Raw genomic sequence first — 23,412 nt, 5'->3', positions numbered from 1 at the left:
TTACAGGGGGAAAAGCCTCCCTTAGTTCTGTTTGATTCCAGGCAAAAGTCATATCCGACAGCCAGCCATCTGGTAAAGCTCCACGTTATTCACAGGGTATAAAAAGTCAGGCTCAGAATTAACCAGGTGAGGAAATTTCCTGTGCGAAGAGTAAATAGCACCATGGAGAAACTGACCTTTGCACCACATTAAGGTCAACCTCCAACTTTTCCCAGAGACAGACATCCATCTGTAGTTACATTTTTAAACCACCCTAAACAATAGTTTCATCATGTTTATAAGATATAGCTAAAAATTTCCAAATGAAATTTACTCTTTATTATAATAAACTAATAAATTCCCCCCTTCTTTGACAGAGTGGGAGAGAGGATCCTTTTTAAAATTCTGTTCTAAATTCTCAAGATTCAATATTTCATATTTTATAATATGTAAAGAGCTAATAAAATCTCACAATCCTGCCTAAATGCAAACTCAAGTAATCTCACAGATAAAGATTTTTTTTATTAATTTTATAATTATAAAAAATTTTTTGACAGTATATATGTATGAGTAATTTTTTTTTATAACATTATCCCTTGTATTCATTTTTCCAAATTTTCCCCTCCCTCCCTCTACTCCCTCCCCTCGATGACAGGCAATCCCATACATTTTATATGTGTTACAGTATAACCTAGATACAATATATGTGTGTAAATCCCATTTTCTTGTTGCACGTTAAGAATTGGATTCCAAAGGTAGATACCTGGGTAGACAGACAGTAGTGCTAACAGTTTACATTCACTTCCCAGTGTTCCTTCTCTGGGTGTAGTTGTTTCTGTCCATCATTGATCAACTGGAAGTGAGTTGGATCTTCTTTATGTTGAACATTTCCACTTCCATCAGAATACGTCTTCATCTCCTAGTTCTGTTCTTTTCACTCAGCATCAGTTGATTTAAGTCTCTCCAGGCCTCTCTGTATTCCTCCTGCTGGTCATTTCTTACAGAGCCATAATATTCCATAACATTCATATACCATAATTTACCCAACCATTCTCCAATTGATGGACATCCATTCATCTTCCAGCTTCTGGCCACTACAAAAAGAGCTGCCACAAACATTCTGGCACATACAGGTCCCTTTCCGCTCTTTAGTATTTCTTTGGGATATAAGCCCAATAGCAGCACTGCTGGGTCAAAGGGTAGGCACAGTTTGATCACTTTTTGGGCATAATTCCAGATTGCTCTCCAGAATGGTTGGATTCTTTCACAACTCCACCAACAATGCATCAGTGTCCCAGTTTTCCCACATCCCCTCCAACATTCATCATTATTTGTTCCTGTCAGATAAAAATTTCTTAATGGATCTGTTTAACTTTTTTCCCCAAACAGAAAATTATTGTATATACCCTGTTTAATATTTTTGTTCATCTGTTTTAGTCTTATCCAACTCTGTGACTGCATTTAGAGTTTTCTTGGCAAAGATACTGGAGCAGTTGATCATTTCTTTCTCCGACTCATCTCACAAAAAAGGAAACTTAGGCAATCAGGGTTAAGTGACTTGTCCAGGGCTACACATTAGAGACTGAATTTTAACTCAGTTCCTCTTGATTCCAGACCTGACACTTTATTTACCGAATTTTCAATTTTTTAAAAAATTACATTCTTTAATAGCTCAAATTGTAATCTGTCTTTAGATTTTTAAAAGTTATTTTTCTTTCTTTCTTTCTTTGTTTTTTTGGGTTTTTTTCCTGAAGCAATTGGAGTTGAGTGACTTGCCCAGGGTCACATAGCCATGAAGTATTAAGTGTCTGAAACCAGATTTGAACTCAGGTCCTCCTGACTTCAGGCCTGGTGCTCTATCTTCTAACAGCATTTCTAATGCAATGATTTCTCAAATTTCACATGTAAATTCAATAGAAAATCACATTTTAAAATATGAAACAAACTGTATTACTGGTCAGATGACATCAGTTCAGCCTAATGCATTTCCAGATTGTCTTACATAAATCCCAATACAGAATAATTTATCATGGGGGCAACTGCTTTAATGAAAAGAAATGGAATTGCTTCATATTGAACCATTCCACCTGATAGCGAGTCATCACAGTATAAACTCAAAGGCAATAACAAAAAGTTAACACTTCTCTAGGGCTGACCACATGTCAGTCATTGTGTTGTGTGCTTCACAATCACTGTGTCACTTCTATATACAACAACCCTGGGAGGAAGGGGCCATTATTTTCCTTTTTAGAGATCAGGAAACTGGGTAAATGGAAATAAGAAAACTTGCTTTTAAGATAAGATTAAGAAAACACAGCCAATAAATTTTTGAAACTGGAGAGAAACTCTGGTTTCCTTGCATTTTTCTAGCAATTTTTTTTTTTGGCATCATTATTTTCAGACAAATCTCAATCAGATCAAATCTGGATTAATAACAATTTCAAAAATCTAGGAAAACATATTTTTAGCAATTACCATCATTTGGACCCTGCTTTGTTTATAGTGGCAGAAATTCCTACAAAGCAAAAACAAGTTTTCCTTTCTTTGATTAGTTGCTCTTTCCTCTGAAGTTACTGTGTGGCCGACGGTGAAATGGGAAAAGGAATCTTGCAGATTTAGTCGCCCACTTGAAAGCTTGAAACAAGAATTAGTCTGCTTCCCAGGACGGAGTCCAGAAAGCTAGAACAGCTTCAAGTACGACACAAGTCGGTGACACGGACAAGCCTCCCTAGCTTTCCCTGGCCGTCTCTCTTCAAGACCTTGATTTCCCCGTGGGCTTAGGACTTGGTATTTTTGTAGCATTATTTGAGGGACTCTCTCTCCATCCTCCCCTCCTGCTGGGGGGAAGTTGCAGGCCGGTAGGAGATCCCCCTGGGGGTTAGCGGAGCAGGGTGGTCTCCCCTGGTCTCTTGGCTCTCCTCCCAGGCAGCATCTTTGGGCATTTCCCCCTGAGAGTCTTTCGGTTCCCAGGGCCGATGCTGCCGTAAAGGTGCGTCTCTTCTGCTGCAGGGGAGAATGGGAGACAAGGGCACCCCCTTGCTGGGTCCCTTCTGGGTTCAGAGCGTTGCCCAAAGCCCATGGTGGGAAGTAACTGCCGAAGCTACAGAGCTGAGGCTCCTGACCTTGCTTTCCCGACCCTCCCGTGACTGCAGGGTATGCCCTGTCCCCCGCAGGGCTGCCCAGGGTCTCTGCCTTGGGCCTTCCCCCTCAGAGATGGGCCTGTCCCATGGCGTCAGATGGCCAAGTCAGTCACCCCCATTTGTAGGGTACTTTTGATAGCTTGGAGGCTGGAGGAGGGTGACGGCCGGGACCGGGAGAGGAAGTTTCTGGCCTCGGCTCTGCCTTTGCACTCACCCCTTTGGGGCCTCAGTTTCCTTTTCTGCTAAAATGAAAGTAGAACTGGATGATAGAATCAGCAGCTCTGAGGCCCAGAGCCATTGCTCCTACACGTGGGCATTCGAGGCACCAGGATTCGTCCTCAGATGCCAGCTCTGCGGCTTGGACAGCCGGTCCTCCCCTCTGGGCCCCTTCTGTCTTGTTACATCCAAGCAAACCGGTTCCTCCCTCCGGGGTCAGCTTTCCCTAAATTCACTTGCTTTTGTTCTCCTTGCCATTACATTTGAACCTGCTCTGGCCCCTGGAGCCCAGCAGGCAGCTGTCGCCTCCAGGCTCTGCGTCCTCTGCCCCTCTCTCTCTCCACGGTGTCCCTCCCAAAGTGAGGACTGGCCGGTCCTTCCACCAACTCCCGGATCCAGGAGCATCTGGCTCGGTCCCCCCATTTAAATGCCAGTCTGGGGTTCTGTAGTGTACATAAATGCAAATGTATGTTGCACGCGCGTGTCCCCAGCGCACCCTCAAGGACTTTTCATTGCACAAAAACTGGCTTTGATCCTTCCAGAGGGAGACAGTCGTGACCCCCATTTCTCAGATGAGGAATCGGAGGCACTGAAGCTGCGGGGGCCTCTAGGAGTCCAGGCCCTCCTGTGGGGCGGCTGCAGACCTCCTCCGTGCTCCATGCTTGTCTTCCCCTCTGCTCTGGGGACTGCAGCGCTTCCTTGGTCCTTCGGTGGGTGGGATTCTTCTGGACCGCTGGCCTCCTCCCTTCTTTTGGGGGTCCGCCCTGCGCCGCAGCTGTCCCTTAGAACAGAGGGGAGAAGCAGGGGGCGCTCCTGCCTCATGCCAGGCTTTGTGTCCCTTGGAGAGCTCCTCTCTGCAGGCCTGGGGGTCACCCATCAGGTCTAGGCTGGGTTTGACCTCGGGCCTTCCATGCTGTGCCTCCATTCTCATCCCTTGCCTCTGCTCCCCATCTTGGGGTGGCCTTCCCAGCCCCCACTAACTGCCCCCACCCTCTCAGGGCCACCACACCTTGGGCCCTCTGCCCCCAACCCAAGGCGCTTGACCTAGATTTCTGTGTATCCTCGGTGCCCGGCCTCTTGAGGCACGATGAGAGTCAGGGGGCCCAAGGTGGGGAGGTCCTGGGCAGGGAGGGGGCCAGGACCCTCTGCGAGCTGGTGAAGGGGGCCGAGCCCCGGAGCATGGATGGGCCGGAGGAATCATCCAACAGTATTAGTTCTCATTCCTGTGGGATCCCATTTTTCAAAACAGATTTGGGGTGCCTTCTGCTGGCCTTGCCTGGAGGACCCTCCATGGGGTGCCTGCAGAAGTCTCCTCCCCATCTAAGGGCAGGGCGGGAGCCACCATCCTTTTCCTGCTCATTTGTCATCGTCTTTGGAGGGGGGCGGACGTGCTCCATGAGCCTGCCCTGGGAAGTGCCCACCTGAAGGGCAGAACGTGGCCCCGAGCCCGTCTGGGGAGTGCCCACCTGGGCTGTGGAAGGGCGGAATGTGGCCCCGAGCCTGTCTGGGGAGTGCCCACCTGGGCTGTGGAAGGGCGGAATGTGGCCCCGAGCCCGCCTGGGGAGTGCCCACCTGGGCTGTGGAAGGGCGGAATGTGGCCCCGAGCCCGTCTGGGGAGTGCCCACCCGGGCTGTGGAAGGGCGGAACGTGGGCTGTGGAAGGGCGGAACGTGGCCCTGAGTCCTTTGCTTTGCTGCTCTTTTTCAGAATCATAGAATTAATGTCCTGTGATCTAGGAGCCCCCCTCCCCGCCCACACCTTCCTAGAACTGCTGCAGAAGCGGGGGCCACAACCAAAGACTCATCCCTTGCCCGCCTTGGGCCTGAAGCCTACAGGGCCACCTGCCGGCCACCCTGTTTGGCCACTAGAGGGCGGGCCCCTCCTTCCTTGCCCTGGCCCTGGAGCAGATTGCCCGGGCTCTGTGGACATGCCCCCCCCCTCAGGCCGCTCTCTCTCCCCAGGGGTGCTCCCCTCAGAGGGGCCAGGCTTCCTGAGGCAGGTCCCCCTCAGAGCCCCCCAGGACCCGGGCTGGGCCAGAGAGCACAACTCGTGGGGGGAGTGCAGGAGGAGGCGGGGAGGAGGGGGGAGCATATTTCTGAAACTGAAGGTTAATTTCAGAACTCAGAAAATATAGAAAAATGGAAAATGCCGTGACATGAAATCGAGGCAAATAACCCAAAAGAGCCTCTGGGGAGCGCTCAGGGACGGGTGCTGGGGGTCCTGGGGGTCCTGGGGCTGGGCTGCGTCGCTGCTGGCGGGGACTCGAGGGTTCGGGGTCGCCCGGTGCAAGGTCTCCGCGTCTCCTTTCAGATTTCGGCCTATTAAAGGAAGGCAGGAAGAGCTGAAGGAGGTGATTGAGCGCTTTAAGAAAGACGAGCACTTGGAGAAGGCCTTCAAATGCCTGACCTCGGGCGAGTGGGCGCGGCACTATTTTCTGAACAAGAATAAGGCGCAGGAGCGGTTGTTCAAGGAGCACGTAGGTGTCTGGGGGGGAGCGGCCCCGGGTTGGCGCAGACTCTGCCCCACGTGACTTTGTGGTGGGACGTGGGGCCGGGCAGCGAGGGCCCCGAAGGGGCCTAGGAGAGCACGCAATAGGAGACAGCCTTGGAGCGCAGGGCAGCTTAGTCCAGTCCAGTGGGCGGTCAGCGGCGGAGCCGGCCCCCTTGGACCGCGCAGGCTCCTCAGGAGCTGCGGCTTGTGACAAGGCTGGCGGGGGGGAGGGGCTGTGTCGACCCCCCAATGCGCTGAGAGGACGCTGGTTAATGAATGGGGGTATCTCCTGGCTTCAGTTATCGACAAGAAACTGGAGATAACGTGAAATGTGGTGGGGAGAGTTACGGAGGGGCTCTCCAGAGAGCTCTGCCCCAGGACGGGCCCGGGGTGGCCGTCGGGCGCTTTGGGGCCCACTTACACCGGACCTTTCTCCCCGTTTCAGGTATTTATTTATTTGCGAATGTTTGCGACTGACAGCGGATTTGAAATCCTGCCGTGCAATCGATATTCTTCAGAACAGAATGGAGCCAAAATCGTGGCAACAAAAGAGTGGTAACTAGGAGACTCCCCCGAGGGGACGCTCGGCCGGGGTGGGGCGGCCCCGGGAGAGCCCGGGCCTGGTGGGGACGGGGAGGGGCGCCGGCCTGGAGTGGCCGTGCGCTGCCCAGGCCGCGAGCGCTTCCTTTTCGCGTTTTCTGTAGGAAACGGAACGACAAGATCGAGTTGCTGGTGGGGTGTATCGCCGAACTCTCGGAAATAGAGGAGAACATGCTTCTTCGGCACGGAGAGAACGACTTCAGCGTCATGTACTCCACCAGGAAGAACTGCGCCCAGCTCTGGCTCGGTCCCGCGGCCTTCATAAACCATGGTAAGATGGGCGGGGGCGGGGCGCAGCCCTCTGCTGTCTGGGAAGGCGGCCCCAAGCTAGGTGCCGGGCAGGCCGGCTCGGCCCCCCCAGGCGTTAGGGCCCCAAGGCCGGCTCCGGTGGGGGGCTCCCGTCACCCCGCGTCCCCTGTAGCAAGCTCCCGCCCCCCCCCCGGGCGCCCGCTTCGGCGTGGCTCTGAAAGCTTATTTCAGGCTTCTGTAATTGTTCGTGTTTCAGATCTTGTCAGCACTTAATTGACTTTATCTTTTGGACATTTTTCAGATTGCAGACCTAACTGTAAGGTAGGTATCGCCTGGCAGGGCGTCCCGTCCCCGCGCGCTGGGCCCGCTTCAGACGGAGCCGCGCGCTCACGGCTTCTTGTTACGTTGCAGTTTGTCTCAACGGGTCGTGACACGGCCTGCGTGAAGGCCTTGAGAGACATCGAGCCCGGGGAGGAAATCTCCTGCTACTACGGAGACGGGTTTTTCGGAGAAAACAACGAGTACTGCGAGTGTTACACCTGTGAAAGGTGCGTCCTGGGTCTGGGAAGGCCCTGCAGAACCGGCCCCCCACCTCTGCCTCTGGCCTGGTCTCCACCACACCCCAGGGATGGGGAAGACTGCCCACGAGCTCAGAACCCCCGGCCACTTGTGGCCACAAGGCGCGACACCTTCGGTCCACACAGAGCTTCCTCCGGCTCCGGGCAGCGGCCTCCCGGGTGGTCACGCTGTGGACGCTTGTCTGAATCACCATAAAACGGGCAGGGGAGACCCTTAGGCCGAGAACAGCGGTCAGAACCTCCGCTCGCCTCTGTCCCTAGCAAATTCGGGGTGCGGGCCGTGGGGGGCATCGGCAGGAACCGTCACTCGGGCCTGCGCATTTAGGCCCACCCAGGTCTCGCCCAGACCCTGAGTGCACAAAGCTCGGGATGAGGTCGCCAGCCTAGGGCATAAAAGATCAAGCTCTCCCCTGGCATTTCAGGCCTCGCCATCTGCCTCCGCTTTGGGTACCCCTAAGCTTCCTCGTTTTTAAGAGGGGGGCACATTGCCCCACAGGCCACTCCCTCGGTACTAGCGGGATGGGCGCCTCTGCAGTCCCTGGCTTTTCTCCCTTGTATCCAAGTCCCGTGGCCCCTGGAGCTGGGGAGGGTCCGAGGGGGCCCCCTGGGTGGGAGCCCGCTGTTGCCTCAGGTGCTTTTCTCTCTTGCAGACGGGGAACTGGTGCTTTTAAGTCGAGAGTGGGGCTGCCCACGCCCGCTCCCGTCATCAACAGTAAATACGGGCTGAGAGAGACCGACAAGCGCTTAAACCGGCTGAAGAAGCTGGGCGACGGCAGCAAGAACTCGGACAGCCAGTCGGTCAGCTCCAACACGGACGCAGACACCACTCAGGAAAAAGCCGACGCGGGTGAGTCGGGGCGGCTGCCTCGCACCGGGGAAGGGCCCCCCGGGTCTGGGCGCCCTTCGGAGCCCCTGTCTGGGAGAGGGGGGCGGAGGAGACTGAGCTTCAGGGAAGGCTGCCCCCCAGAGAAGGGCCGCGCCTCCCAAGCACGGTGAAGGCTTGTGCCGGGGCGAGGAAATGGGGGCCACCTCCATCGTCACCATAGGCCCGGCCCTCAGCACCCCCGGAAGAACTGGGGTTTGAACTGGGGGGGACGTGGCTTAAACACGGGGCCCTGAGGGGTCCCGGCCGCTGCAGTAATGGGAAGCTGACTCTGGTCAGCTGATTGAGCTGTTTTTCCCCAAATCGTTGGGCCTGGAGCGGGCCGAGCACCCTGACAGAGAGCCCTGGGCTTTCCGAGGGCCTTAGCTCACCCTCTACCAGAGTTCAGTGCATTCTTCCTGGTTTTGAAATACTTTGTATTGATACTTTCTGGTGTTTTATATCACCAGAATTTTTCCCAGCATCCTTTTCTTTCCTTCCCAAAGTTTCATCCTATCCATAAAATAACACTTTTTTTTAAAAAAAAGGGAAGAAGAAAACCAACAAAACTTGACTAATGTTGCAAAAGTTGGGAAACCACACCAGACGACCCTGTCTGAGGGGACCCTGCAGCTCTGCAGGGTGGACTGCGCACGGCGCCCACGCGCCACACTGAGTGCTTTGTGGGGGCTGGGCTCGTTGCTCCGGCTCAGTGCCCTCGTGGAGTGAGCCATGCTTGGGTTAGGAGCGCGGGGGCCCTGGAGACCTGCTCTTCCCCCACAGAGTGCCCGGGTGCCCGGCCTAGATGGTGGGCTGCGGGCACAGGCGTTTGCCATTCAGTGGATGGTTCCCTCTTGTGCGAGGTGTAGCCTCAGTTTCACGCAGTCGCCTTGAATGTGCCATCTTTTCTTGGGTTAAGAATCCACCCATTCCCCTTCCATTGGCTTCTCCTCCGCTTCTGGGTGGTGGAGGACTGCTGGTGGAGGACTGCTAGGGGGCGCCACAGTGCAGAGCTGACTGCCATGCTGGGATATGGGGGATCGGAGTCCGGTCCGGTCCCTGGCGAGGGTCCTGCCCTGGGGGCTGAGGGGGCCTGTCCTTACGGATAGCGTCTGGGCTCGGAAGGCCGAGCGTCCTTCCTGAGTCTGTGCAGAGGGCCGCGGACGGGGCTCTGCCCCCGCTTCCTGCCCTTCCGCTCGCCCGTTTGCCCAGCAGATTTTGCTTGGTGACTGGCGCTGTCCAGTTTAGAGAACCGGCTCCTTGGTGCCCTTGTTTTCCGGTCTCCTGGGCGGCTGCGTTCTGTTTACCTGTTGGACGACGCTGGGTGGTCTGAATGCCAGTGCGATTCTTTCGTGATTTCTTCTGTATTTCATTTCTTTGTTATAAATTGTGGATGTGAAAGAGGGCAGGAGAGAGAGACAGAGACTTCGATGCTCCTTTAACGGCCAGCGGGGGCATAGATTGTCCCCTACAGGGAGGAGCCGGGGGGAACGAGAAGCAGAGGTTTCTTTTCGGCGTGGCTGCCAGTCTCTCCTGCCCGGGCCTGCCTCTAGCTCGCTCCGGCTTTCTCTTCTCGAGAGGCTTCCTCGTGTGTGCTGGCCGATGCCTTCAGAAGTTGCCAGCAGGGCCCGGCCTTATGCTGCCTCCCTTCTGTCGTCGTCGGGCTTGGTTCTCCTTGCCCTTCTCCCCCTCTCCCTCTCAGGCACAGGGAAATGGGAAGCAGCAGGAAGCGGGCCCCCCCCGTCTCCCTTCAGACTGCCATGGGGACGGCCTGGGACCTGAACCCAAGAGCCTGGAGAAGAGGAACGCCTCCGCCCATGTCGTGGGGCCATCCTGGGGATGCCGCCTGGACCTGCTCCTTCAGGGGCTACGGTCACAGAAGGGAAAGCTGTATCCCCCAAAGTCCTGGGCTCCGTCTCATGTTCAGCAGCAGGACTGGGGTGGTTTTATAGGGAAAATGACATCGGGATCTGGCCGGGTACCTCGTGGCTGCTGCTTCCTGAGGACCATGGGACTCCTCCGGCTGACAGGCAGTGAGACCTCCCCCCAGAGGATCGTCCCCCTTGGAATGGGAGTTCCTTGAGGGCAGGGACTGTGTGTTCCCAGCACTTTGTATCTGAGTTTAATCAGGGCTCTCATTAATTCATGTTTCATCTCAAATCGTCCATGTGATCTCTCCCCTAAGAAGAGTGGGCTGCCTGCTCATGCCCTGATGCCAGAGCCAGAAGGGCAGCGACGTCTTTTCACCCTCCAGATGCCGGGAGCTTCTCCGTATTTTTTAAAACCGTCGCCTTCGAGTGTGGCCGTTGGGTTCTGGCTGGCCCGGCCGAGGGCCTACCCTGGGCCAGCTGGCACCTCTTCCTGGGAGCATTTGTTCCCTTTGTGGGGGTCATTGTCCCGTAGGATTCATGCCGCTGTTGGAATGGAGAGGTGTGGGCCACGAGCGTAGCTCTGTCCTTTCTGTTGGAAGAGTAGGAAGAGACCACGTGGGAGAGCGTCCACTCTGGACTCGGTCTAGAGCAGACACGTTTGTAGCATAAGCACCGAGCTCTTTTCAGTGGGGGGGGGGGGGGTATCTTCTGGGGTCATTGATAGAAAAGGGACTCGGGGAACCTGTCTGTTGTCTGGGGCCCTGTTGACTCAGAAGAGGTGTGGCCTTTGGAAGACCCTCAAATAGTAATTGGTGCTCCCTAAATGGAAATATTTGGAGATGAATTTGGGGAAAGACGTGCCGCCCGCCCCCTTGCGCCATCCTGCCCCTGCCCCCATCCTTGCGTGGCCTCGAGGTCCCTCTGCCTTTGGTCCGGGGGATCCTGGGCTGGCCAGGCCGCTCTCTGATTCTCTGTTGGTTTTTTCTTGCAGCTGCTAACAGGAAACCGTCCGTCGGCGTAAAGAAGAGCGGCAAGAACCGATCGCTGACGCGCCCGTCGTCGTCGGTGTCGCGGATCCCGGCGGCCTCCAACTCTACCTCATCGAAACTCACTCCTCTCCACAATCCCAGGGTACCAAAGAAACTGAAAAGGCCTGTCATCAAGCCTTTGCTCTCCAAGATAAAGCTCAGAAACCAGTGCCGGCGGACGGAGCAGAAGAGCTCCTCCCGGAAGCTGGAGGTGGGGAACCTGGTCCTCAAGGAGCCCAAGGTGGTTCTCTACAAAAACTTGCCCATTAAAAAGGACAGAGCGTCGGAGGGAGCGGGGGGTGCCGCCGCGGCCGGCGGCTGCCTCACCCGCCACGCGGCCCGGGAACACCGGCAGGGGCCCCTGAACGGGGCTCCCGAGCAGGACGGGGAGTCCCCCTGCGCCTACATCACTCGGAGGTCAGTGAGGACGAGAACCGGGTGGAAGGAGACCTCTGAGCCCGCCCTCGAGCCGAGCCTGCAGGGCAGCCCTCCCGGCACCTGGACGGGCCCGGGCCCCGGCACGGACACGGACGCCGCGGAGCCGCCCGCCGCCCACGCGGTGCACGACCAGCAAAAGGCCTACGAGGCCACCGCATCCCCCAAGGGGGAGGGCAGGTCTCCAAAGGAGGATGCCAGCACGGCCAAAAAGAAATCACGGCCGGGGAAGCTTCTGAAACCGTTTCCCAAAGCGGAGGAGCCCGCGCCGGCCCCGGACGCCCCCGAGAGCGACGAAGCGGCGCCCGCCCTCGTCGGCCCGCAGCTCGACCGCGGGGAGCCCAGGGACAGAGCGGAGGGGCCCGCGGGCCGCCAGGACTGTGCCCCCGCCGCCGCGGGCGGGTGTTCTGCGGGGACGCCCGACCATTCCAGAACGAAAGACAACTTTAGAACTGCCAAAAGCAAAAAAAAACGGCGCATCACGAGGTACGATGCGCAGCTGATCCTGGAGAACAGCTCCGGGATCCCCAAATTGACTCTGCGGCGCCGCCACGACAGCAGCAGTAAGGCCCACGAGCAGGACGCCGAGGGCGCCGGCGCCTCCAAGATCAGCATCAAGCTCAGCAAGGACCACGACAAGGACAGCAGCCTCTACGTGGCCAAGCTCAACAACGGCTTCAGCGGCGCCGGCGGCGGCGGCAGCGCCACCAAGCTGAAGATCCAGCTGAAGCGCGACGAGGAGGGCCGCGGGCCCTACGCCGAGGAGCTGCGCGAGAACGGCCTCTGCTGCCAGGAGACGCTCTCCCTGCTGGAGTCGCACGTGGACGGCGACGGCTACGGCCAGTACCCGGAGGAGAGCGCCGAGGAGGCGTCCTCGGAGGAGGAGGAGGAGGAGGAGGACGAGGAAGACGACGACTACGACGACGACTACGAGGACGACTTCATCCCCCTCCCCCCCGCCAAGCGGCTGCGGCTGATCGTCGGCAAGGACTCCATCGACATCGACATCTCCTCCCGCCGGCGCGAAGACCAGTCGCTGCGGCTGAACGCCTGAGCGCCCGCGGCCCCGCCCGTCACTCCTGGATCGGCCCGGCCGGCAGAGCGTGGACAGGGGCGCCCGCGGGCGCGCCTTCTGATCGTACTTTTTAATAGCCTTCTTATGTGCAATTCTGAGGTCGAGGGGATGCCCTGTTGTAAAATAAATGCTCGAATCCAGTTGTACAGAGAGATCCGCCTTCCCGAGGACAGTGGGAGCAATGACGTGGCTACACACTGATTTTTAACCCGGAGAGCATCCGCCGGCTCTTTGGGAGCCGACTAAAGCGTAATTTAAAAAATCACCGTAGCAGCATAGTAACGTTCTCGAGTGCGTGTTACTATCACCAGCAATGACCTGTGGCTCTTTGATTTTCTCGGTAGCTGTTTCCCCCGGAGTTTCGTCCGTTTCACACTGTACGCTGTCCCCGCCGGACTGTTCGTGGCCTTGGTCCTAGTAGCCAACTGTTGGTTGGAAGTCACATGGATTTCTTTCTTTCTTTCTTGATTTTTTAGTCCGATGACAGAGGCGTCGACGGCTTGCTCCCTTTTTAGTACATTATATGTACCGGGTGGCAGCGTGCAGGACGGAAGTTTGGATATGGTGTATTTATTGCTTGTTATGTAAATTAAACACCTTGTATTTAACACTTTTCAATACTTTTAGATAAAATTGTTCTTTGCAAGAATGATTGGTGCTTATTTTTTCAAAACTTTGCTGTGAAACAATGTGGTGACCCCCGGCGACATTTACCCACGACCCACAGCTCCTCATTCGGTTCTTCATCGTTTTCTGTTGCACTTGTAAAATGCTACAAGGAATATAAAGAAATCTATTCACTTTAACTTATAATAGTTTATGAAATAAAAATCTGAGTCACAGCTTTTGTTCTGTGGTGCCCTATACAAATGTTTGTCTTGAAGATTCAATGTAAAGGACTGAAAACGCTGTACATGTTGTAAATATTTGTGTGTTGTGAGAAACTTTTGTCATGAGACATTAAAAGAACTTACCAGGAAGGTTTCCATACGTTCATGCCGATGCCATAGGCCACCGAGGGGGCCCGGCCGCCCGGCGGCTCCTGCCTCCCGCCCCCGCCCCATCGCCGCCAGCCGAGAGCGCCACGCCGGGCCCTCGGGGCCCGGGACGAACCAAGCGGCCCGATTCCGGCTTGGGCCGACGCCGGACCGCGTGGGGTTCTGCGACTCCTGTAGATCCTTGAGCTCGGAGCCTGGAGGCCAGCGAACGGCCGGGGTGACAGGCAGCGGTCGCGGGTCCCGTGTCTGGTCTCGGTAGGCGGCTCCCCTCTCTCGCCTTCCCTGTCCGGTCCGCGGGCCAGCCTACCATACTCCTTAGGGAAGCCTCGGCCTTGTCTCCCGTGGGAGGTCGTGCATTCCCTGGGCCACCCCCAAGCTTGGTGGTCTGTCCACGAGGGGCTCCAGCCCCTCTGGACCCCCCCTGGTCCTTACAGCAGCACATGTGAGAGAAGCAGGCCGCCTATGGCGGCTGGGATTATCGGGGGGAAGCCGTAGGCCCCGAGGCTCAAAATCATGGCCCGTCCTTTAAATCAAGAGTTCATGTTGGGGATGGGGGCGTGGGGGGGCAGAGGAATATCCTGGCTGGTTCTTTGCCTACTTGGGGCCACCCTTCCATGGGTTCTAGCTTTCGTTGTAAAGTAATAAAAGATCTTTAATTACATTTCTCATTTTTCTGGCTTTTTAAGTTGAGATTTATTTTTTCCCTTATTTATTTTGTGTCAGTCTTTCGAGATTTCTGTCCCCTGGGTCTCAGGCCATCGACTCCCCGATGGAAGACTCGGTGCTGTAGTTTGCTGCCTCTCAGGGGTTAGTGCGCACAAGCCTCTGGAAGCCATTCGAGATGCCATCTCGAGGGGCTGGTCTTCCCTCGCTAAGGCGGGAAGCTCAGAGCTGCTGGGGACAATGCGGGTGGGAGTCGAGAGGTGGGCCAGGGGCTCCTGTGGGACCGAGCGCACCAGGACGAAACTCTTGGCTTGCGCTCATGCGATGATGGGGAAAGATTCAGACGCTGGCAAGCTTAGGAGATAATCATAGCAATCTCTGTAAAGATCCCACTTTAAATCATTTTTCAAATGACTGTTGAAATTGTTTGACTGAGCTGTAATACTTTTGAGATACTCTGTATTCCTTGTACTGAAAGAATGAATGCCAAAAGGCCTTTTTCAGCATTTGAGGTAAGTTCTTTACAATTCATTGAAAAAAAAAAAAAAAAAAGCAAAAACAAAACAAAAAAACACTTTTTTACAAAAAGAAATTTTGTACATGGACTTGCAGTATTGAGGTTAATCATTTTAATAAATTCAAAACTGAAACCATTCTGGCCAGTGTATAGTGTATATAATAGAAAAAGGTGAAGATGCTGAAAGGTGGAGATTTGGAGTGAGATCCTGGGGGCCGGGCCGGCCCTTCTCCAGGGCACTTGTGCATCTTTGGAGTGAGGGGGGCTGCCTTCCCCATCCCTTCCTCTCTGTTCTGTCCCCTGTATTCCAGGATTTGCCAAGAGGGGGCTTTCTGGGTAAAAAGGACAGCGGTGGTGGAATGGGCACTGGCCTGGGAGGCTGGAGGACCCCCGCGGTCTCTCCTAAGAGTGCTTTGAAGGGCCGGGCAGCAGATGAGCGGGCTCCCTCGGGGGGACTGGGGGTCCCACCATCCATTGGGCCCCATTGACATAGATGGAGGCTGGAGGACTACCCGGGCTTGGTAGGCAGACATGGGCATGTGCACTTCCCTGTCCCGCCCTCAATGCCCATCCTCCTGAGATAGCCTCGCGGGTTCAGGAGGCGTGTAAGGGGAACCTTGGCCGGAGGGTGGGGGTCCATCCGCCGTCCCCTCACTCCTGCTAAAGCCGTGGTCATTGTTGGGTTTTTCCAACCAGGAGCCACCCGTTTCCTGAAAATTGCTGAGGCCATGGCTGATGGGCTGCTGATGCTGGGCAGCTGCTCTGCCCACTTCCCTGTGCCCCTTTGCCCATCCAGTTTTACTTGGCCAACCCAAGGAACTTGTACCCTTTTCCCATCTGGTGCCGGGAGTGGCCCCCAGCTTCTTACACTACTAGTTCATGACCCTATATGATGATTTATTAGTTAGTTTGGTTTATATTCCTACGTGTCTGGGGTCACGGAAGAATTTTTCAGGCGAAAATGGGCAAGTTTGAGGAGCTCTGGGCCAGGCCACAGTGGGCTGCCATACCCAAGGCGCTGTCAGGCCAGAGGCAGCTCCGGGTCCTGCCATGTCTTGGCTTTCCGATGCCACCCTTGGCGTGGCTGGGCTGCCCCAGGCTGGGCCACCACTGCTCTGTGGCCCCGGCTGACCCAGGCACTGTGCCCCTCACGTGGGACCGGCTGCCGGGAGCTTGGCTTGGCAAGCTTGGCGCTGCCGTGCCACACAGGGCACCCTCCCTCCTGGGCTCTGCCTTCTGTTTGCAGGGAGCACGTGGGCCCTTCCCTTGCAGGGCAGCCGTGTGTGTCTCCGACTGTCCGGGGCGGGACAGACGCTGCTTCCTTTCATCCGCGGCCTTCTCAGGTCTTCAGCCCCGGAGCTAGCCCTTGTTGCACCGTCTAAGAATGTGCTCCTGAAAAAAGCACCTATTTGGCAAAATTCCATTTTTTTCATAGGATTTAGGGTTGCAAGAGGCTTCAGGTTATCTATCCTACCAACTCCATTTAAAAAGTTAAATTAGTTTTTTTGACATTTTAGAAGCCTTTTATTTTCTCCCTCCTTCCCCTCACCCTTGCCAAGGTAGCAGCCAGTCTGATAAAGCTGGTACCCGACCTGTCCACGGCAGTCTGTGGTGAAAGAATCGGAACCAGAGGGAACCAGCACGAAAGTTAGGGCCGGCTCCATCTGCACTCTGTTCTTTCCCGGGCCGCGGCCGTCATTGTCCATCAGGAGCCTTTGGAATCCTTTTAGGTCATTGCCTGGCTGAGAAGGGCAGAGTATCGACCTTGATCATCCCATAACTGTGAGCCGGTGCTCCCTGCGCTCCTGGTGCTCCCGGCGCTCCCGGTGCTCCCGGTGCTCCCGGCGCTCTCGGTGCTCCAGGTGCTCTCGGTGCTCCCGGCGCTCCCAGCGCTCCTGGTTCTCCCTGCGCTCCTGGTGCTCCCGGTGCTCCCTGCGCTCCTGGTGCTCCCTGCGCTCCTGGTGCTCCTGGTACTCTCGGCTCTCCCTGCGCCCCTGGTTCTCCCGGTGCTCCCGATGCTCCCTGCGCTCCTGGTGCTCCCTGTGCTCCTGGTGCTCCCGGTGCTCCTGGTTCTTCCGGTGCTCCTGGTTCTTCCGGTGCTCCCGGCGCTCTCCGTGCTCCCGGCGCTCTCCGTGCTCCCGGTGCTCCCGGCACTCTCGGTACTCCAGGTGCTCTCGGTGCTCCCAGCTTCTCTCCGCATCAGTTCGTGGAGTCTCTCCAGGCTTCCCTGAAGTCCGCCTGCCGCTCACACCCCTCCGCACACCCCAGCCTGCCAGCCCCTGCCACGGGCACCCCCTCGGTCTCCAGCTCTTCGCCACCCCCCAGACAGCTGCTGGACAGTCCGAACCCCGCAGGCCTTTTCCCTTTTTCTCGGTCTCTGGGGTGCCGGCCGTGGTACCGCTGCCTCGGGGAGCATGCGGTCTGCCTGTTGGGCATAGTCCCCGCTCCCCAGAATGCCAGCGCCCCCATTTTACAGATAAGGGAGGGAAGGGGCGAGCTAGGAGATGCTGAGTTGGGCCGGAAGTTGGTGCTTCCCGGGACCAGGCTGGGAGCTGGCGGAGGCCCCTGAGTGCAGGGAGGGACTTCCGGACGCCCCGGCGTCCGCGCCCCGTTTACATTTCTCCCCTATGGGACATCGCCCACCGGCCGCGGCTGTCCAGATGGCTCCAGTTCCCCGCATTGCCTCCGGGGTCTATTTCCCTGGTTTCCTCTCCCCCGCCTCCCCGGACCCCCCCCCACTACTCCCCCCTGAGGCTAGAAAGGAGGCCCGGCGGCCGAGTGCGGGTCCGGGGCAGGCTCTTCCGCAAGCTCGCGGGCCTCCAGCCTTTGCCACAGACTCCGGCCGCATCCACCTCCCATGGCCACCCCGCCCCCGCCCGCCTCCGGCCTCAGCTTCGCCTCCCGGACAGCCTCGGCCCCAGCGTCCCCCGCGCTGCCCAGCCCCTCCTCCCGCTCTCACCTGGGGACTCACCTGTCCTCCCCCGATGAAGGCCGCGCCTCCCCCGGGGTCATCCCGAGGGCTTCAGCCCCGGGGCGGCTGCCCGGCCCCCCCCCCCCCCCCCGCCCTTTTCCAGCCCCCACGGTCCCGTCCGCCAGTTACTGCTGGGGGGGGGGGGGGGGGGCTTTGTCGCCTGCAGGTTTGCCCGGCCTCCTTCCTGGGCTCCCGCTGGAGCGCCGCGGCTCCTGACACGTAGTGGGCGCTTTAAAACGGCCTCCCCGCGGGTCCACGCATCCAGTGGGCTCCTTAATCTAACTTCTGAGACAGCTGGCGGGGTGCAGGGGGGGGCGGGGTGGGATTTTCTTGAAAAGATGTGTACACACTTCGGATTGAACTGGTTTACCACGTGTGGGACCGCCTGCCGCGGGGGGAGGGGCGGGGACAAGTGGGAACGGAAGGTTTTGCAAGGGTCAGGGCCGGACAATTCCCCCTGCATGTGTCTTGTCGATAAAAATCTACAATAATAAAAAGAAACCCAGTCTCCAAAAAAATGTGGAGCTGCACGTAGGTGACATATGGCCTTGCTTGCTGTGGGGGCAGGAGAATACTTGGCGTGCAGGGTTCTGCAAAGATGAAAGATGCAAACGATCTTTGTATTTTGAAAAGAAAAGTTATTATTATTTTTTTAATGAAATAAAAAATGAGTCCGTGCTGGGGAACCACATGGGATCATTACCATTTCTAAAATTCTATTCACAATTTCCAAAATGTAATATATTCCTGGAACTCGACATTGTAGAAGGGCTTTTTCCCCCTGACAAGACCGGGGTTAAGTGACTTGCCCAGGGTCACCAGGGAGGAAGTGCAGACAGTGCAGAGTTTACCAGTAATGAGGAGAATAACTCCTCCTCCTGGTCAGGTACGCGAGACCCTTCACCTCCCTGAGAGCCTGCAGCGGCTCCCCGTCCTTCCTAAAATGTTTCCTCTTTCCCCTTTTTTTTAATAGCCTTGGAAAGGCCACAGGGCCCCCTCTGCCGCATCTTTCCTTGCCAGAGAACACGTTTCATCTGGTTCTTCCTGGATCCCTCTCTTTTAATGGGCCCAAAGGCAGAACAAACTCTTCTTGTTTTTCTTAGCTGTGGTCACCCATTGCTGTCCACTCGCTTCTAAATATCGCATTTCTTCTGAGGCAATTGGGGTTAAGTGACTTGCCCAGGGTCACACAGCCAGGAAGTGTTCAGTGTCTGAGGCCAGATTTGAACTCAGATCCTCTGACTTCAGGGCTGGTGCGCTACCCACTGCACCACCTTGCTGTCCCCGATAAATATAATCTTAAAAAACTGGGTGGATGGCTGCGTTCCCTCGGCATCTCCGTTCATCCCTTCTTGTAATTCTCCCTGTGCTTCTTTATCCATTTTTGTGGTTTCTGCTCTCACCCTCCCCAGTCGCCTGTGCCCCCTTCTCATCCTGAAGAACCTTGGTCCCTGAGATCAGAAGTCTGGGAAAACCTGGGAAATCTCGCCCTGCGCTCCCAAGAGAGAGCTCCGATTCGTCCGGGGTCATGTCTAGCTTAGCAAAAGTTCCTCCCCCTTGGCAGGACCTGAGCCCAGGGCGGCAGTCCTTTGGAAGGACAAAGTCAGCGTCCTGGTGGAAGGCCCTTGGGACATTCATGGTGGTGGGACTGGCCATGTGGGCCCTCCTTCCCAGCCGCCCCCTCCCAACCAAGCCAGCCCCAGGTCAGGAGGGCGACCCGGAAAGTCCTCCTTGGGAGGGGCTTTTGTTTCTGGCTTGGGCTGTAATTTTACCCCGAGCTGGGAGTTTCCTCACCTGGAAATTCCCTCTGCCAAGGACATTCAGCTTTGGTTCCTCCCCCCACAGAACAGACTGATCCAGTCCGACTGGCGCCATCTTGGCAATGGGCATCCTCCCTCCATTTAAGAGGCTTTTTGGCCGCTCTCTTGTCTGAGTGGTCAGAGATTCTATGGGGAGGGAGGTTCTGATCCATCCTGGAACCGGCTGCTGTCAATGGTCAATTCAACATTTAGTAAGTGCCTTCTGTGTGCCTGGCACTGTGCCAAGGACCAGGGCTACAAGGAAAGGCAGAAGACAGTCCCTTGGTCACAAGGGGGCCAGCCCAAAGGCTGGGGGGAAATGAGAGCAGGACAAGCTGGGGGGGGGGTCCGGTCTCAAAGAGCCAGAATGTGGCCGGAGTGACAGAAGCCTGCAGCCACCAGCAGGCAAGTCCGACAGAAATGCCTCGTCACCGGATCCCACCCAGGATGGCCCCTCCAGCAACCCCAGGAAGAGGGAGGGTCTTGGATCCGAGACCTCATCCTGATGGCCATCGTTCTTTGGGGATGGAGATCACCAGGCACAGAGTGGGGATGGGAATCCAGAGCTTCCCCATCCCTTCTCTCTGGGACGGCAGGAGCTCCGGCCCTGCGTCAGGCCCAGGCCAGGGGGGAGGCAGGTGCTAGCCAGGCCTCTGATAGCTGGGATAGGCGCTGCCGCCGGGAACCGCAGGGCCGGGTGGGAGCTACTCCCTAACTGTGCCCGCTTTGCCCTCCCAGCTCCCGAGGTGGCAGCCTTCCTGCCAGGCTGGGCCACCCATGCCCGCCCTGCGTGTGGCTCCTTGTGCTTCCCTGGGCCCTGGCGCGCTCTGTCTGTGTGTCCCTGTCTGTCTCGGTCTCTCTGATGCTGACTCTTTTTTCTCTCTATCCCTGTCTCTCTCCCTCTACCTCTGTCTCTGTCTCTTTTTTTTTTTCTCTGACTTTTTCTCTCCCTCTGTCTCTGACTCTGTCTCTCCCTGTCTCTGACTCTCTCTGTCTCTCCCTCTGTCTCTGTGTCTGTGTCTTCCCACACCCCAGCCCCCCTGACTCTTTCTAAACCAAATTGGAAGGAGGGGCCTGGTCTGTCCAGCAGGCCAAGAGTCGGCAGTCCGCTGTACCCTTTGTCACCTGGGGGCTGTCGTGCAGGCCCCTGCGCCCCACTGGGCCTCCGGCAGGGGGAGCTCTTCCTGCCCGGCCTCTTCCAGGAGGAGGGGTGGGTCCCTCCCTGGCGTCCCCCAGGCCGGGCCCTCCTGGAGCTGTTTGCCCCAGGCCCCAGCCCGGCCTTCTCATTTAGGCAACTTCAGCCTCCTCACCACAGGCTGCCTCTGTACGGGCTGTCCCTCCCACCGTCCCTCCCGCCGTCCCTCTCGTCCTGTTCCCGGAGGTAGCTCTGTGAACGTCTGTCTTTTGTTATTTATTATTATTAAGAGCTAACTTTCACCATTCAGACCATTTTTTTTGGGGGGGGGGCAGAAAGGCCACTCTGAGCAGGTGTTTTGAGGCCGTTTTGAGCCTCTGGGAAGGCCGGGAGGCAGAAGAGAGGGATTTGTTTTGCGCTATGACTTCTGGAGCTTTGGATTGTTTAGTTTTGTCCTTCTGGTAGTGAGAAAGAAATTTGCTTTTTGTTCTTAGAAAACAAATTCCATTTTTCAAAATTAAGGCCTGGACCCGGGACAGAGAATGTGGAGGATGGGGAGGATGGGGAGGATGGGGAGGATGGGGAGGATGGGGAGGATGGGGAGGATGGGGAGGATGGAGTGTCCAGGTCCCCTGGAAGCAGCGGATGGAGAAAGGAGGCAGGAGATTGTCTTTAGCCGTTGAGGCACTAGGGAGCCACGGCAGCTTCTAGGGCTGGGGAGCCCATCTGAGGGAGAAAGCCGCCTGCCCAGGAGAACTACTAGGTTAGATCTGGGAGACCTTGGAACAAAAGAAGGCAAGCAGAGGTCACCTGGTCCTGGGGGTGAAAACAGCCCCGGCAGAGCCCGTTCTTTTGAAGGGAAAGTGTTTGGACTTCCACCCAAAGGAGCCCTTGGGGGGGAGGGCGCCGGTAAGTCCTGGAGGGGGTTCCAGAGGGCGGGAAATAGTGACAGGGACGTGGGGGGAGGAGCCGCCTGGGATTGTCCCAGGAGCCGGGCCCTCTCTGCCCAGGGACTGTAACCCCCTCCCTGTTTTGGCACCCTGAGGCGGAGGTCGGTCGCCCAGGCCTGGTTGCAGCTCAAACCCGCTGCATGGCGCATGGGACGGCGGAGGAGGAGGCCCACCACGCGTGGATTTTGGGGGATGGGGCAAAAGAACCCTGGAATTAAAGTGAACAGGTCCGGGCGCCGGCCGCAGGAGCCCGGGGAGGCCGGGCTGAGGATCCCGCTCCCGTGGCGGGGGAGACTTTCCGTGGATTTGGCCGCTTTCACTCCCCGGGTAGAGGCCAGCGGTGCCCACGAGGTCAGCCCCCGCCTCAGGCTCAGCCCACTTCTGGCCCCCTTCGGCCCAGCTCCTTGTCTTTTCTTAGGAGGCAGGTTCCCCAGGACAGCGGACCGGCTCCGGCCTCCTGAGGCCTGAATCCCTCCGCCTCTGAAGTCTCCAGAGCTCCCTCTCCTCGCCTTGGGACGGCTTCCCCAGGGGGCCGGGCAGGGGGGGGGTTGTGCTGAGACTGCCCCACTCTGTCTGTCTGGGGTTGGGGTTCAGTCACCTTTAGGGATGTTTTCTCTGCAGATGCCGGAGCCCGTGGCCTTCTCCCGCAAGTTTGACAGATGAGGAAACTGAGGCAGTCTGGGAGAAGTGACCTGTGCAGGGTCACACGGCCAGGAGGGGTCTGAGGCTGGATAGGAAGTCACCGAGAGGAACCGGCCTCCCACAGCCGGCTGGGCCAAAGCGGCCGGACCCCGGGCCCTCGGCTCAGTCAGTGAGAAGGGCCTTCTGCCTGCGGGAGGGAGGGCTGGGGCCCCAGCCTGGCCCTGGGAGTGCTGGTGTGCGCATGTGCTATGTGAGGGAGTGTGTGTGTGTGTGTGTGTGTGTGTGTGTGTGTGTGTGAGTGTCTGTGTGTGTGTCTGTGTGTGTCTGTGTGTCTGTGTGTTTCTGTGTCTGTGTGTGTGTCTGTGTGTCTCTGTGTCTGTGTGTCTGTGTCTGTGTGTGTCTGTGTGTGTTTCTGTGTCTGTGTGTCTGTGTGTGTTTCTGTGTCTGTGTGTCTGTCTGTGTGTCTTTGTGTGTGTCTGTGTGTGTTTCTGTGTCTGTGTGTGTGTCTGTGTTTGTGTCTTTGTGTCGTTGTGTGTCTTTGTGTGTGTGTGAGTGTCTTTGTGTGTTTGTGTGTGTGTCTTTGTGTGTGTCTGTCTGTGTGTGTTTCTGTGTCTGTGTGTTTCTGTGTGTGTCTTTTGTCTGTGTGTGTGTGTCTCTGTGTGTCTGTGTGTGTTTCTGTGTGTGTGTGTCTGTGTGTGTTTCTGTGTCTCTGTGTGTGTCTGTGTGTGTTTCTGTGTCTCTGTGTGTCTCTGTGTGTGTGTGTCTGTGTCTCTGTGTGTGTTTCTGTGTCTGTGTGTCTGTGTGTGTGTGTCTCTGTGTGTGTGTGTCTGTTTCTGTGTCTCTGTGTGTCTCTCTGTGTGTCTGTGTGTGTTTCTGTGTCTCTGTGTGTCTCTGTGTGTGTGTGTCTGTGTCTCTGTGTGTGTTTCTGTGTCTGTGTGTCTGTGTGTGTGTGTCTCTGTGTGTGTGTGTCTGTTTCTGTGTCTCTGTGTGTCTCTGTGTGTGTGTCTGTGTGTGTTTCTGTGTCTCTGTGTGTCTCTGTGTGTGTGTGTCTGTGTCTCTGTGTGTGTTTCTGTGTCTGTGTGTCTGTGTGTGTGTGTCTCTGTGTGTGTGTGTCTGTTTCTGTGTCTCTGTGTGTCTCTGTGTGTGTGTCTGTGTGTGTTTCTGTGTCTCTGTGTGTCTCTGTGTGTGTGTGTCTGTGTCTCTGTGTGTGTTTCT

The 23,412-nt window shown here is 56.5% G+C and overlaps 1 protein-coding gene across 4 annotated transcripts in view; it reads left to right on the top strand.

The window, feature by feature from the left end:
* Positions 1-13,502, top strand: part of KMT5B (lysine methyltransferase 5B) — a 42,257-nt gene extending 28,755 nt beyond the window's left edge. For all 4 annotated transcript variants that reach the window (XM_074273813.1, XM_074273812.1, XM_074273811.1 and 1 more), the window contains exons 5-11: positions 5,645-5,810; positions 6,270-6,379; positions 6,529-6,695; positions 6,975-6,994; positions 7,085-7,221; positions 7,902-8,098; positions 10,976-13,502. In XM_074273813.1, coding sequence (XP_074129914.1) covers positions 5,645-5,810; positions 6,270-6,379; positions 6,529-6,695; positions 6,975-6,994; positions 7,085-7,221; positions 7,902-8,098; positions 10,976-12,501 — 2,323 coding nt within the window. In that variant the 3' untranslated portion in view covers positions 12,502-13,502. The remainder of the gene's footprint in view (positions 1-5,644; positions 5,811-6,269; positions 6,380-6,528; positions 6,696-6,974; positions 6,995-7,084; positions 7,222-7,901; positions 8,099-10,975) is intronic.
* Positions 13,503-23,412: the final 9,910 nt, after the last annotated feature.

The sequence above is a fragment of the Sminthopsis crassicaudata genome, chromosome 6 (genome assembly GCF_048593235.1).
Source record: "Sminthopsis crassicaudata isolate SCR6 chromosome 6, ASM4859323v1, whole genome shotgun sequence".
NCBI classification, from domain to species: Eukaryota; Metazoa; Chordata; class Mammalia; order Dasyuromorphia; family Dasyuridae; genus Sminthopsis; species Sminthopsis crassicaudata.
This window is presented reverse-complemented; position numbering and strand designations above follow the sequence as displayed.